We start from the raw sequence: 16,754 nt of genomic DNA on the forward strand, positions 1-16,754 counted from the left end.
TTCATTCAACTATGCACTTTGAATTGAGTACAAACTTGTGACACTCCTGATTCTAGATACAGGGGGGGTCCAAAAAAAGTCACTGTGCATTTGGGTTAAACAATGTGATTTTCTAATAAATTTCATTACAACAAGAATATTTGTTCTTTTTTTACGTAAAACATAAGTATTTGTAATGTGTTAGAGATGTTTTTTATAATTTTCATTAATTTCTTAATAACATCCTACATCAAAGGAATGAAGTGTTGTGATAGACAATGCTTTTCAAGGATATTTCATAGATCCAGTCCTACATAGAGGGTGATTAGAACACTGGTGAATAAGTTTAAAAGAACTGGATCTATGCATAATGAGGACAGAAGTGGGTACTCAAGGACAGCATGTGGAAGCATTGAATCAGTTCATTGACAAGTATTGATGATGATGAAATCAAAAATTTATGGATTTTTATTTTTTGCAGAAACAACACTCACAGGAACTGTGTACCTTGATATGTTTCAGCACATTCTTATGATGGTGTACTTGAAGGGGTAGTGTTTCAGCAGGATGGAGGAGCACCATGTCGTTATGCTCGAACTGACCAGGAATGTCTCAACAGATGCTTTCCAAATTGGTGGAGTGGGCATGGAGGACCTAGACCTTGGGTGACACTTTCTCTGGATTTAAGTCCCTTTTTTTTGCTTGGGGTTTCATTCAGAAAAAGTGGATGAAACCCCAAATACATTATTTCATTGAGAAATCAGAGGTTTATCACAGAAAGATTCAAGATTTACCCGATCTTAGACAATGCATTTGGGAGGCAATAAAGGAAATTATCTCTGCTAATTTTGAAAAATTCTGAGTGATTTTGAAATTTGCAGGGATATTGATGAGGTGTGTGTAAAGAAATAATTAGTCTTGACCTTTGTATGTAATAATTTTTTTCAGTTTCAAACTTGAATTTTGTATAAAAATAAATTTGTAATCGTGCATTAAGTCATTCATCTCTAATTCACTGAATTTCACAAAAATGCACAGTGACTTTTGTGAAACCCTGTATAATCAATTAAGTTAGCATTTACAACTTGTGCATCTTAATAAAGAGAACAGAATGTAACAGTACCCTCAACAGTGCAATACATGTATATATTACCACTCCAGTGTATGCTTTGGATTCACTGAATAGTGTGAATGCAAACAGAAATCCCACAGAACTACTGAATGTGAACAATTATTTAGTGTGCTCTGATAAAGGTGTGATACTGAGAGATAAATTGGTACAGAAGTATTTTCCATGTGTAAATAACAATGTTGTGTATTATATTATTAAAATGAGGTATTAGCAAAGTCTGTGCAGATACTTCATGCACAGACTTTGCTTATACTTGGATAATGGATTAAAATAAGAATGTAATTTTTGCCTAGTATAATTTACTCCAAATTAAATTGTAACTAATTAACATGTTAATGCATTAATTAATAAGGCCATGTTTTACACATATGCTGCATCTGGCAGGAACTTGCTTGACTATGTAACATGTCCTTTCCTGCAAATGGGCAGGCACATGTTTACACATTCATCTGTGTGTGTGTGTGTGTGTGTGTGTATACATACATACATACATTCTTTGAGATATTTTCTTATTTCTTTCTGCACCAAGTAAAGTATATGAATATCTAGCAGTATTTCTATTTTATGATTATACAGTAGTGCATTATCTACAAAAGAATCAAAAGAAACCAGAGGCTCATCATTACAATCAGTAGTCCCTCTTCCTTATCTCTAGGAATATAGAATTGCACTTTCATATGGTAGTATTTATTTATTTGTATTAGGTTCTCCTCTCTTTCTTCCACATCCCTCTAGGAATATAGAATTGCACTTTCATATGGTAGTATTTATTTATTTGTATTAGGTTCTCCTCTCTTTCTTCCACATCCCTCTAGGAATATAGAATTGCACTTTCATATGGTAGTATTTATTTATTTGTATTAGGTTCTCCTCTCTTTCTTCCCCATCCTTCTGTGTGTGTGGGGGGGGGTTGAGCCCTTCTAATGAGGGTCAGATATATGTATCTTATGGCTGTAAGTCCGTGTGTGTGTGGGGGGGCAGGTTGCCTGTTCTGAAGGACAAAAAAACTCTAGTTTCCAAGTGAAAAAACCCTCTACCTCCATATGAGACCGGCTAACTCACCTTGAGTCGAAAGACACCAGATAAAGGTTCCTCATGTCATGCACGGGAATCAAACCCAGGTCTTTCTGATCAAAGGGTTTCATCTATACCAACTGAGTTATTTTATACAACTATTTTTTTATTTTTTTAAAATTTAAAATAAAACATTTTTTTGAGTACATGTATTCAAATTATTTGCATATACATTCATTATTAAATCAGTTCTTTGAACTTGCAATTATTTTATACACTGGTGCTGAATATTACTGTTTACATAATGGATAGTTTCCATTCTTTATATAAAATAATAAGATCTACATTTATGGAAGAAAATTCAAAAATTCTGTAAAATAAAATTTCTCATATATATATATATATATATATATATATATATATATATATATATATATATATATATATATATATATAGTCTGAATGAAATACAGATTTTGCATAAAACTTGACAATTCCTTCATGTGATTTCTTCTCCATGGAGAAGATTACATATAAATACTGTAGAAAAAAGCTATCAAAAGCCTGTAATATGGAAAGGCAAATGGAATAGATGACATAAGACTAGAAATGCTCAACAATATAAATATAAGAGTTTTGCAGTGGCTACACTGCATAATTCAGAGGACCTGATCAGAAGGTTGAATTTCAGTTGATTGGAGTGTTGAGCTTTCGTGGTTTCCATCTATAAAAAGAGGAATAAAGCTGAATGTGAAAATTACAGAAAAATTCTCTTATAAGATGAAGATCTAATAAACTTATGGAAACATACTCAGAAAAGGCTGAGAAAAATCGTGAAAGAGAAACTTGGAGAAAAACAAACCAAAGACCTGATCAGAAGGTTGAATTTCAGTTGATTGGAGTTGAGCTTTCGTGGTTTCCATCTATAAAAAGAAGAATAAAGCTGAATGTGAAAATTACAGAGAAATTCTCTTATAAGATGAAGATCTAATAAACTTATGGAAACATACTCAGAAAAGGCTGAGAAAAATCGTGAAAGAGAAACTTGGAGAAAAACAAACCAAATAGAAGTTGTCAAGATCACATTTCATTTTATGACAAATAGTTGTCATAAAATGACAACTATTTGTCATAAAATCAAGAAATAGAACAAGAATCTGTACGTACGTTTTGTAAATTTCTAAAAGGCATACATTAAGGTGTCCACAGAACAACTTTTCAAAACATTACAATTATATGGGGAGAGTACATGGGCTACATTTAAGTTGTAAGTCAGCAGTTAGAATTGAAAGAAAGGTGGTGGTGGTCTCATACTATGCAATGAAATTGCATTATATGAGACCACCTCTTCCATTGGAGGCCTGAAGTGGCTTGAAAAAAGTTCCATGCTTGATCTCTAAGCAGGGTGGTGGTCTCACACTGGGCAATGAAATTCATCTCTCACCTAAATTTACACTCCCTGCATTCACAATTCATTTTGCCAGTGTATTCCACTAACCAACAACTCTCCATATGTAAAAAATATGCTCCTCATATCCTTCTTCTTCACATCTTTATATAACTTCCAGGGATGGCCTCTCATTCTTCCCATGTTACCATCCACTCTTTATATAATTTCTTTTGTATTAATCTTAATAGAATTCCTTAACTAACTTGAAGGTCTCAATCATATCTTCCCCCACGAAACTGTAATCCACTTTCCCTCAAATGTTATGCATAACCAATATGCTCCAGAGTCCTGATATCACTTTGCTCATTTGTCTTTGAATCATCTAGTGTTTCCACATACATTGAAAACTAGGTGATCAAATTTGAGCACAGTAATCCATGTGTGGTTAGACCAATTACTTATATAGAATCACCATCACTTTTTCATCCCTACATGTCAATGTACTTTTTATCATAACAGCACTATGATATGTAGTCTTCACAACACTTGCAATGTGCTCTTGGAACTTTAGCCCACTAACCACCATCATCCCAGAATCCCAAATCTCATCTACTTCCTGAAGTACAGCTCCACCAATATGGTATGTAATCTTTTCTCTATACTCCAAAGTGTAACACCTTGCATTTATTAACAGTGAAACTACAACTACATTGAGATATGAAAGTTTTACAGTGGCCACTCTGCATAATTCAGAAGGCTTGGTCAGAGGGTCGAATTCCAGATGATTGGAATAGATTTCTCATAGTATCCATATATAAAAAAGATAAAATTCTGTGGTAGATTTCACTGAATATAAGAATTGCAGAAGAATTTCTGTATTGAGTGTTCCTGGTAAGATTTTTGCAAGTATGCTGGGAAAAAAGGTTAAGAAACATTTTGAGATTCAGAAGAACAAGCTGAGTTCAGGCCAAATAGAGATTATCAGAACAGATTTTCACTATAAGACAGACAGACAGATGAGAAATCATGGGAATAAAACAAGGATGTGTGTTTAAATTTTGTATACCTGGAAAGGGCATGTAACATGGTGCCAAGAGAAAATGTCTCATTTACAGATGGTGTAAATGGGACATTATATCGATCAATACATTGTCTATATTTGAGTTTTAAGGCAGCAGTTGGAATTTAAGTAGGTATCGGAAGATGGTTTGATGTTAAATCAGGTGTGAGACAAGGTGACATATTATTTCCACTGTTATCCATCATCTACATGGATCACATTATGAAGCAAAGTGTTATTAAACCTGATATCAAAATTGGAGATATTAATCTCAGTTCTTTGTTATGCACATAAGGGTCAAAGCTGTATAACTGAGAGGAGACCTCCACATAGCCTTTAAAGGAATGCGGAGAACCGACCAGGGCTTCTGACCTAATGTCCAATCCTCACCTTCTCGTGGTGCACCCTGTTGGGTATCTACTTTGATACTGAACGAATGAGGATGGGCTGGCAATTTGGGATTTAGCCGACCAAATTGTATTCTTATTGGTTAAACCAAAATAAAAAAATGATGGTACAATATGACAAAATTTCATGCCGGCTGGGGCATTGTCCGGTTAAACAAGGCCCCCCCCCGTTGTTTTCGCCAGGGAACCAGAGCGAATAGCGAAAAGTCAGCTACTGGAACAAATCTGAAAACAAACCCCAACTCAACATCACCAGAGTTAAAGATCAGTACTATCAACGTAAGAAGCCTGAATGGCAAAGAAATGGAGCTAGCTGAGAAATTAGATAAGTACCAGATCAACATAATAGGGGTGACTGAAACAAAAAAGACCAAAACTGGTGAGATCTTTCTGAGCAATAAATACAAAATGTTATATTCAAGCAATGACAATCAAGGAAAAGAAGGAGTAGCCATAATATTCAACACAAAATACGAGGCTAATCTTCTTGAATGACAGGCAGTCTCAAGTAGAGTAATGTGGGCAAATATGAGAATGGAGAACTGGAAATGAGACTTATTTGTGCCTATGGTCCCACAGAAGGTTCTACTAAGGTAGAAGTGGAGGAATTTTTTGATGCTTTAGAAAAAGCAACTGACACAATGAAAAAGGAAAAATTGGTCCTTGTTGGAGATCTAAATAGCAGAGTAGGAAATGATTGTGAGACATACAAAAATATTTTGGGAAAATTTGGAGAAAAGAGTAAAGCTAATAATAATGGCAAATATCTGTTGAATTTCTGCTCAGGACATGGACTGGTTATTACTAACACCATGTTCCAACATAAAAATGTGCACAATTTCACATGGAGAGAAGAGGCTAGGAATAAGAAAAGTCTCATTGACTATGTTATTGTTGATAGTGATGTTTTCTCCCTGGTGCAGGACACCAGAGTGTACAGAGGATTTCAAATTGGAAGTGATCACTATTTAGTCTTGAGCAGGATAAAATTGAATTTCATATTGAAAAGAATAACATGTAAGAAAGTTTTAACGCGAATAAAAGTTGAGCAGCTCTCAGATGTGAACTAAAATACAGAAAGATTATTGAAAAGAAAATGAAAGAGTTTGAGAACAGGAATCAAACCTTGGAGATTCAGTGGCAAACTCTGAAGAAAACATTGATTGATTCTGCCAGAGAGGCATGTGGTGAGGTTGTGTGCAAGGATAAAAAAATCAGAACTCCCTGGTGGACACAGGAAGTTAAAGAGGCAGTGAAGGAAAAGAAGAAAGCATATCAAAAGTTCCTGGCAAATAAGTCAGCTTTTACTCTTACAGGCTACAGAGACAAATGTAAGACAGCTAAACAGTGTGTAAAACTAGCTAAACAAAAGTCATGGGAGGACATTGGCAAGAATATAGAAAATAAATATCAAGAAGGTGGCAAAATATTCTGGAGGTTGTTGAAGAAACTTAGGAATGGAAGAAAGAGTGCTGTAAAAGGAGTTAGAGATGATAAAGGTGACATTAAAACAGGAGAAAAAGATATCCTTGAAGTATTTAGTAATTACTTTAAAAAACTGCTAAATGAAACAAGCAGTGATGACAGCACAGTGATAAAAAAACACTGACCAGGCATGCAGTCAGGAATACATATCCATACTTGAAGTAGAAAAAGCCATCAAAGGCTTGAAATGTTGAAAGGCAGCAGGAGTAGATGATATTCGACCAGAAATGCTGAAGTATGGTGGTATAAGAGTCTTACAGTGGCTGCACTGCATAGTTCAGAAAGCCTGGACAGAGGGACGAATTCCCGATGATTGGAGTAGAGCTCTCATAATACCCATATATAAAAAGGGAAATAAAACTGAATGTGAGAATTACAGAGGTATTTCCCTACTGAGTGTTCCTGGCAAGATCTATGCAAGTATACTTGAGAAACGGTTGAGAAGAATTGTGGAAGAAAAGCTTGGTGAAGAACAAGCTGGATTCAGGCCAAATAGAGGCTGTCAGGATCAGATCCTCACTTTACGACAAATAGTCGAGAAAGCATGGGAATATAACAAAGATCTGTATTTAAGTTTTGTCGATTTGGAAAAGGCACATGACAAGGTGCCAAGAGAGAAGCTATTCAATACGCTGCAGTTATATGGTGTCAATGGGGCATTATATCAAGCAATACTTAGTCTTTATTTGAGTTGTAAGTCAGCAGTTAGAATTGAAGGAAGTACAGGAAGATGGTTTAATGTTAAATCTGGTGTGAGACAAGGATGTACATTATCCCGTCTGTTATTCATTATCTATATGAATCACATTATGAAGGAAAGTGGTATTAAACCTGATATCAAAATTGGAGATGTTAATGTCAGCTCTTTGCTTTATGCGGATGATGTTATACTTCTAATTAAATCCGCTACATGTCTGCAAGATTCTCTGACTAAATTGAATAGCTGTTGTAATAGATATGGTATGAAGGTCAGCAATAAAAAGACAAAGACAATGAAAATAGGCAGAATCATTGAAAATGTCAACTGTGTTGTGAATGGAGAACCTGTGGAACAAGTAAAACATTTCAGCTACTTAGGCACAATTTTTACTGAAGATGGTAAATTAAATATAGAAATAGACAACAGAATCAGCAAAGCTGGTATGGTTGGATGTCAATTGAATAAATTCATATGGAATAAGAGAGAAATTAGTCGGAACACTAAATTAGCTGTATACAAGACAGTGTTCAAACCAGTTTTAACTTATGGATCTGAGAGCTGGGTCAGAAGTAAAACACTTGACCAAAGACTAGAGACTGCAGATATGAGAGTCCTGAGAAAGATTAGAGGCATGAACAGATGGCATCAATGGCAATATCATATTAAAAATGAGGATATTAGGAAAGAACTTGACATTGTCAGCATCCAGGAATGCATTAGCAGAGCTAATCTCAGGTGGTATGGTCACTTAAATAGATTGGGAGAGGAAAAATTAGCAAAACAAGTGTTCTCTGCCAGGTTGGCAGGAAAACGACCCAGAGGAAGACCATGATATAGGTGGATTGATACGGTACAAAGTGCCTTAGACGATAGAAATATAAGATCTGATAATGTTGGAGTCTTGACAAGTAACAGACTGATTTGGAGGAAAATTGTAGATAGGAAGTTAGTAATGATGTAATTTTTTCATGTAGTACTGTCATATCCTGTATACCCCTTGAGGGTACATGGCAGGAATTTGATGATGATGATAAATCCAGTACATATCTGCAGGCCTGACTAAAGTGAATAACTGCTGTAATAAATATGGCATGAAAATCAGCAATAAAAAGGACCAAGGCAATGAGAATAAGTGGAAGCATTGAAAAATCAGCTGCATTCAGAATTTGAGAATTTATAGAATAAATAAAACATTTCAGCTACCTAGGCACAATTTTTAGTAAATATGCATATGAAATATGGAAACTTTTGATATAATTTCTTCTTTTCTAAGAATACTTTTTTATCTTTGCAACTTTAAATTAAATAAAATTTTCTATCCTTGCAGGCAACTTCATCTCGTGTTTCTCTGGCTGAATCAGTCTCTGTTTTTTCTTCAGGTTTTTGCTACTCTGTCTCCAAGGATTGGTTCTTGTTTTCAAACTCTTTTCTTTTTTTTTTTTCTCTAAAATAACATTTATACATTTGAGTCTAAAGTCACCCCTGAAAGCTGCTCAACTTTGATTCTTTTTAAACTCTCACACAATTTTCTTTTTAATGTGATATTCAATTTTATTCTGCTCAAAACTGATTTCCTATTTCAAATCCTCTGTATGCTCATGTCCTAATAACATAGTCAGTAAGACTTACTGTTTTGTTTGTCTTCTCTCCATAAGAATTTATGCTTGGACATGGTGTTGTAATGACTGGTCCATATTCTGGTCAGAAATCAAGCAATTACTTACACTATTTTTATTAACTTTGCAATATTTTCTTCAGATTTTCCCAAAACAAATGTATGTCTTCTGTATAGATATCCAACAAGAACCAGCTTTTTTTTTTTTTAGCTGCCATCTCAAGTCAAATTCTTCTATACCTTCCTTAGTCTCTTGTTCCATATGCATAACTTAATTTGATTATCCAGTTTCCCATTATGAAAGTTGTTCATGTTACTACTTGGAATTGTTTGCCATTGAAAAAGTTTATCTTTGTGTTGAATACTAGATCTATTTCTTTTTCTGATTGGTATTGCTTAATTATAATATTTGTAATTAATATTTAACAGTATTACTCCTCTTTCAGTCTTCTTCCTTTATTTTGGTAATGTCATTTATGTGACATAGTACTTCTCTAATTATTCTGTTAGTTCAACTTGTTTCCTATTGATAGATCTTCAATTCTTTTGAGGCTGAGAGTTTCAGTAGCTTGCTTTTACTAGTTTCCTGATGAAAACAGTCTTACTCTTAATAAGATTTCCAAAACAAAATTACTCAAGACCACTAAAACCTGAACTTCAGGATCATGCATATTCTGATACATATATCTGAAGTTGCTTTTTTATATTGTTACTAGGGGGGTCACTCCCCCCTGAGTTCCAGACTGGTAGGCCGGTTCTCCTTAAATTCTAATGACTCAAATTTTGAAGACTCTAAAGGAGGGTTCTGACGCCTACTGCACCCAACCCCACGAGTTCCGGACTGGTAGGCCAATTCTCCTTGAATTCTGATGACTAGAATTTTGAAAACTCAAAAGCCCCCCCCCCCTCAGCCTACGGCGCCCAACTGCTCCCGAGTTCCAGACTGGTAGGCCGGTTCTCCTCGAATTTTGAAGACTCGACACTCAGGGTAGCCCCTGAGTTTCAAAACGTTTCAAATAACTTGACAAAAAACGTTTCATAAAAAGGCTTATCATTTTATATCTATAGAGTAGATTCAATTTTAGTTATGAATACATCTGCTAAGAATAGAATTGCTGAATATTTTAAATGTTGTGTGAAATTTCCTAAGTTCTTGTTGGAAGTGAATAAATTAAACTGGTTAAGTGGTTTATTCAATTCTGTTTTTGTATCCAGGTCATTATTGATAAAGCAAGGCCATGTGAATTCTAAAAAAGTTTGTCTTGCATTTTGTAATTTTCAGTATTAATTGCAAATCATGTCACTGAACACTGTTATCACATTTGTAATGATATGTACTGCTGGTTATTGTATGTCTTAACATATTGTTTATTATGTAGACAAGCACACTTTAAAATACTAATCAGTTAATTTAAATTTTTTTTGCTTTTAGTGCCGTTTACGAGATATAACTTATGCAGCACCAATAACAGTGAATATTGAATATGCCCATGGCCAACAGAGAAAAACAAGAAATGATGTGTTGATTGGAAAGTATGTAATATTTCATTTGAAAATTAGTAAAAAAAAATTGCATTAACCAGATTGATGCATGAATAGAAATGTAATTTTTAATTGTTTTAGTCATAACTTTTTTAAGGTATGTTTCCAAAAAATGTTTGAGCATCTTGAGGTGCCTCCAATGTAACTGGAAGATTTGGGCACTTGAAAATTTGTTTAGATGCCTCAATTTTGGTTTTAATTAGACTATTTGACAAAACATTTCAAAATAATTCATTATAATAACTGTGTTCTAGCTGAACTAGAACTAAAATTCCATATTCAGAATCTGCCAGATATTTTTGCAGTAGAACCCCACTTTGACAACATAATTAGTTTCAGCTTTTGGAAACTGTTTTTAAGTGAGCCATCATAAATCAAATCCTAATTTCCCATACGCCCTGTATCACAAATTGGGATTTTGGGTCATTCCATGTAAAATCATCGAATAAAACATAAATTGAAGTTGCATAGTATTGTATTTTGATGAAACTAAGTTATCTGATTATTCTATTTTTTTAGTTGTAAGAAAATATTTTTAAATTTTTTTCCTCGCATCTTATTAATTATGGTGGCCACTTTTATTCAGTGAATCTACAGAATTTTTACAATTTTGTTGGGTCTTAAAATTAATCATAGCTTATTTCCAGTTTGTCTAATTTCTGTATTAATACCTGCAGTATGTACTTTTTAAAAATTATTAAAACACAATAATGTTTTAATAATTGTGGTTACAATATTTTTTTCAATATTGTAGCCACCTGCTTTAGGTGTTCCAAGTACTCTTTCCCCCCATTTTGTACTTTACCTTACCCTGCAGCCCTAGGTTGAATCCACCAGTTTGATTTTTTGTGGGTTTCATTTATACATGTAGTGGAATAAGTATGCCCCAAATCGCTTTCACTGAAGTGTTTTTTTTTCTTCTATGAAAAAAAAAATTGTCTCCAAGTTTGCGAGAAAAAAAAAATGGCAGAATTTGAAACCTAATGAGTTATGTGGGAGATTTTTTTAAGAGATACTCTTTATAGGTGGCTATAAAGCAAAATCAGTCCCATTCTGTTATTTTCATCTGCACAAAAAATGGTTTTTTTTTTTTTTTAAGGATTGGGAGTTGTGTGCCACATGACATTAGCAAATGGGAGAGTAAAAAATCAGTTAATGCTTAAAAAATTATTGGCATTTATATACAGAATGAATGCTTAAATACAACAACAAAATATTTATCATTTATGTAGAGGTGCATGATGTGTCAAACAACTAATTGTAGGAAATTGATATGTAATTTAATTTTTTTTTCATTCCATTTTATTTCAAGAGAGAATAGCATTTTGATAAAATAATGTGTTCATTGAGGGTTATGTGATCCCTGCCTAATTTTGAAATTAGATATGTTAAAGTTATCTCTGTAAGAAGAATGTGCAACAATTTTCATTTGTATGACATTGAAAGGATGACCCATTTGAAACTAAAAACTGCTTCAAAATCATAGAAATCACTTTGGAGCTTTGTACAGAACTGATAGAACTTGTACAAGGTAAGGCTATATGTACTCAGTGTTTTGTAAACTTAAATAAACCTGTAGAATTAGAAGATGAAGAAGAAACAATATAATCTTTGGGCCAGTGTGTACTTCTAGAATCAGTTAACCAGGAATGTCTGCACTGAAACTACTTTTTCTAAAAGAGGAACAAATGTAGCAAAAAGTTTGAAAAATATCAGATAAGAACAGAAGGAAATTAGAAAGTGGTTTACCTGTTCCTGGTGATTCTAGTGATGAAGATGTAGAAAAACCAAGTCCTCTTTATATTCAGTTAGTTTATTTTGAATTAATACAAGAATTAAAGGAGAAACTCACAAATGCTACTTTATATTTGAAGAAAAGTACAACATTTTAAACCTTGTTGCAAAAAGCTGAACCATTGCAAAGATAATACATAAATCTACAGTGAATACTTAAATTTTCGAGCATTAATTAAAAACAACAACAACATGAAATACTGCGAATTTTTGGGTGCAAAAAAGTGGAAATAGGTTAGGTGATAATATAATAAAAAAGCTAGATTTTTCTTTGGTTGATGAAGTAAGCAGAGTTATGCTTGTTGCCAAAGGTTGTGTCACTTAACTTCACTCCAAGTGGAGTAAAATCGAAAGAGCAAAAGCATCTATTACTATGATTTGAAAGAACTTGAAGCACATGCACAGTCTATACATCTGAATGTGAAAAATGAATATCTGTTTGAATGAGCATCTACCTTTGAATAAAATGATTGTTTGTGATGAATCCAAGGAAAGGTGTATGCTTTCACATTGGCAGGGAATGCCTTGAGGTCAGCATTATAGATAAATTTCAGATGAGAATGAGATGTTGACTGAAATTAAATAGCATGGAGATATTTGTGATGAGGATGTGATGTTGACTGAAATTAAATATTATTATTTATATGGGTACTCCATGGAAAGAAAAGACTCAGGAGACTCGCATTATTCGTTAGCACAATACCTATCATACATCACCTTAAACTTACTCACTGTTGAGTTGTTCACAACCATCTCTGGCAATCCATTCTACTCCGCCACTCTCCAAGTAAAGAAACTAGTCCATACACCCTTACTGACCACACTCTTAGACATCTAAGTGTGACCCCTTGTTTTCCCGCCTACTCCTCATGTATTGAAAAAATTTCTCTTGTGTCAATTTTATAGAATTTTTTTAGTAACTTATTAGTTTCTGTCATCATATCCTCATAGAGAACATTCCACAGATCTGTTACAAGCTTAATTACTCATCTCTGAATCCTCTCCACAACCTCCCAGTCCACTAGAAATGCAGGTGACCACATCTTTGCACATTAGTCAACATGTGGCTGAACCATAGCCTTATAAAGAGGGCTAATAATGTCCCTATCTTTACTTACTTGTTAATGTTTTGTTCAACATCCATGTAATCCTCTGAGCTATTTTGCCAACCTTTGCAATATGTCCTCTGAATTTCAGATCTCTATCCACCATCACCCCCAGATTTCTGGTATCATCAATATGATACGAAGTATGCAACCCTTTCATCCCAAAGTACATTACCTAACATTTTACAACATTAAATTGATAACCTTTGTCCAAACTACCATTCTATTTAAGTCATCCTGCAAAATATATACGTCACCTTTATCAACTATTGCCTTCCCTAGTTTTGCATCATTAGCAAACAACTGAATATTCCCCCCACCCCCTCAAATCTTTTGCTATATCATTAATGTACAAATTCAAGAGTAGTGGCCATAGTATAGAGCCCTGGGGCACTTCACTAGTCACTTTCATTTGCCTTGCTTCCACTCCACCATAAACTACATTCTGTGTCTATCTATCTGTCAGACTCCCATTCCCATCCATGCTACCAACCTCATATCCATTCCCATTGCTCCAACTTATGTAATAATTTTCCACATAGTATTCTGTCAAATGCCTTTGCAAAGTCCAGCAGTATCATCAGGTAGCTGCCCATTCTTGAATTTTACTTTTAACTAACTTTCCACTAATTTAACTACCATTCCACATATACTAATTGGTCTGTAATTTTCTACTTCTGTCTTTCAGCCATCTTTATGTAGTGGAACTGTCTTACTTTCTTTCCACTCCCTTGGATCCTTGCCAGAGCTAAGACTTGGACTAAACAACTTAATCAGAGGTACTGCCAGGTCACTTGCTCATTCTTGCAGCATACAAGCTGACATACTCTCCAGCCCCACCGCTATTTGCATGGATATTTCCAACATACTGAGTACCTCCAGTTCATCTACCTCAATTCTCATATCAGTCTCTGTCACGTCAGTAACTGCAAAGTTACCACCTGGATAATATATCTTTGCAAAGCAACTTAGTAACTGAACTATTTCTTCTGCTTCTGTTTCTTCTACCATCAGCACTTAGTAAAGTTATCTTTTCATAATCATTCTTTCTCTTACTTGCTACATAGAAAAAAAAGTCTTTTGGATTCACTTTGGTCTACTTAGCCTTCCTTACCTTGCTTGTTATCTCTCTCTCTCTCTTGCTTGTGCTTTATATTGCTCATGAGCATGTTGATTATCTTTTTGTTTATATTCCTTCCACAATGCTTTCTTTTTTGCAGCTCCTGCTTTGTATTGCTAGTCATCCTTTTAATCCCTACTCTGCTTTATCCTCCTGACCTTAGGTATGCAGTCCGATCCTGTATTGCTTAAACAATCCCTTAAACAATGACATTTTCCCATGCACTAATAACATTCATTTCACGTAGCTTCTTATGATATGCCACTGTTCCAGGTTGCTTCCTAAGTTTGTCATAATCGGCAGCTTTGTAGTTTCACATAAACTATTTCTTGATTGAAAATTCCCATGTTGAGCAACCTTCCAGGACAAGACTGCATGATTACTTTCCCCAATTGGAGGTAGAGTTGCAAATGTAGTTATAGGTAGATCTTTTGCTGCTTTTTACTAGAATTAACACTCTCAAGTCCTCTCCGTCAAGTGCTGTTTCAGGTAATTATCCCTTTCCACCTTCCAATCTATATTCCCATAGTTGAAATCTTCAATGATAATTGCTTTTCCTGCTCTCATTGTGTTAATCTACTGATGCATATCATCATATCTTCTGGATCCCTATATCTATATCAGCAACCAGTGATATATTTTGTTATATTGGCCTCTATCTCATACCAGACAGTCTCAAATGAACCATTTCCCTCAGATCTACAATCTTTCTTGACTTTTGTTGTTCGAAGTTCAGCTATCATTAATAACACTCCTCCTCCCCTGTTTCTTCTGTCTTCTCTGAAAATATTATATCTGTTGCATTCTATTCCTGTAACTACATCAGAACCGGCAACCAGGTCTCACCAATGCTAATAATTTTTGGTCAAGTCGAGCTGACCAATGGCAAAAACTCCTCTAACTAATTTTTGCTAAATTAGCTAAGTTAAAATGCATATGCATTCATGTGCATGCATTTCAACATCTCCTTGGGCCCTGCAGTTACCGTTACATAATGTCATTACTAGCCTATTCAGATTTGAAACCTGGGAAACTGTTCCGACCTGGTTGGCCGAGTGGTTAGCGTATCTGCTTTCCAGCCAAAAGGCTGCAGGTTCGAATCCTGCCATGGGCATGGATGTTTGTGATTGTCTGTGAAAGTATTAGTGGTGGTAGTCGGTGGTAGATGCCGTTGGTGTTAGATGATAAAGATTGGTGGAGTAGTGAGATGTAGAGTACATGCCCTCCCTCGATGAGTCTTTGGACTCCCTGGAGGTGTGATGTAATAATAATAATATTAATTGTATACCCAGTTCATCACAATTATTCCTGCACTCATACTCATTTATCCCAGAGGTGGCTATTTCCTCACAGTCATTCCTGCACTCGCACTTATTTGTCCCAGAGGTGGCTAGAGACATGCCTGATTGCTTCTCCCCCTAATTTTTCTAGTTTCCCTGGTTTTGCACTTCTAAACCCTCACTGAACCACACTTTTCCAAGCATCATCTAACTCCAAAACCATTCAACTGCAGTTCATCAGGCGTATACAGGTCCTTTTATCCATCAAATTCACTCCACACACACACACACACACACACACACACACACATATAAATTACACACCATTTCTTCTACAGTCTATATCATAGAGAAATTTGTGATGAGGATGAGATGTTGACTGAAATTAAACATGACTAGTGGCTGTCAAATGACTGACTTGAACTTTTCACTGTAGTGAAAACTATGAAGGAGTTTTTGGTTTATTTCAAGGCAAAGTTGATTACAAAATTCATTTTATTACAAAAATCAGTTTGAGTTTAAAAACTAAAAAAGAAGACATTAGTTCTTCTGAAATAATGTCTTCTTTTTTAGTTGTGAAAGGATCCCCTAAGATCTTTTGGAACACTACCTTTGTGATGCAGGATGAAGTGCAGTTATTTCTCTGAGTAAATGCAGAAGCTACACTGCATCCATTTCTGATTTAAAACAAAAACAATCATTTAAAATTTGAAACACTTTGTGTTATCAGTGACTGAAACACAACATGGTAGCAGTTAATACTTCTTAGTTTTGAAAATAAAATTTCACACTTTGAAAAAATATATTACATTAGTGATAGCTCGTTTCCCAAGTTTAAGAACAGCAAGAACTTTGTTAATGCTAAGAAAGTTAAGAAAGAACCTTCTTGAGAAAGAACTTAAGAATTGTGAGACATATTGAAAGCTGAAGAATGAAGTAAGGAATGTTAATGATATAATGCATGAAAGCGAGAATGTAGTTATAGTTCGCATCTATAAATGAATATGAAAAAAGTGGTTGAGGGTAATGTGAGTGATGAGGTGTCAGTGAGAAGAGCAGTAGTGTGCTTACATGCAGTCTTTCATAGGACAAAAACACGAGCTCGAGCAAATTTAGAAACATTTGTTGTG

At 34.7% G+C, this 16,754-nt stretch overlaps 1 protein-coding gene across 1 annotated transcript in view; it reads left to right on the forward strand.

The window, feature by feature from the left end:
* The window catches only part of Polr3B (RNA polymerase III subunit RpIII128), a 494,506-nt gene that overhangs the window by 41,187 nt on the left and 436,565 nt on the right, over nucleotides 1–16,754 (forward strand). Inside the window, exon 5 of the mRNA XM_090412337.1 lies at nucleotides 10,215–10,315. Within this exon, the coding sequence (XP_090268463.1) occupies nucleotides 10,215–10,315 (101 nt within the window). The remainder of the gene's footprint in view (nucleotides 1–10,214; nucleotides 10,316–16,754) is intronic.

Source organism: Typopeltis vanoorti, chromosome 22 (genome assembly GCF_054136105.1).
Source record: "Typopeltis vanoorti isolate ZY-2024b chromosome 22, IOZ_Tvanoo_1.0, whole genome shotgun sequence".
NCBI classification, from domain to species: Eukaryota; Metazoa; Arthropoda; class Arachnida; order Uropygi; family Thelyphonidae; genus Typopeltis; species Typopeltis vanoorti.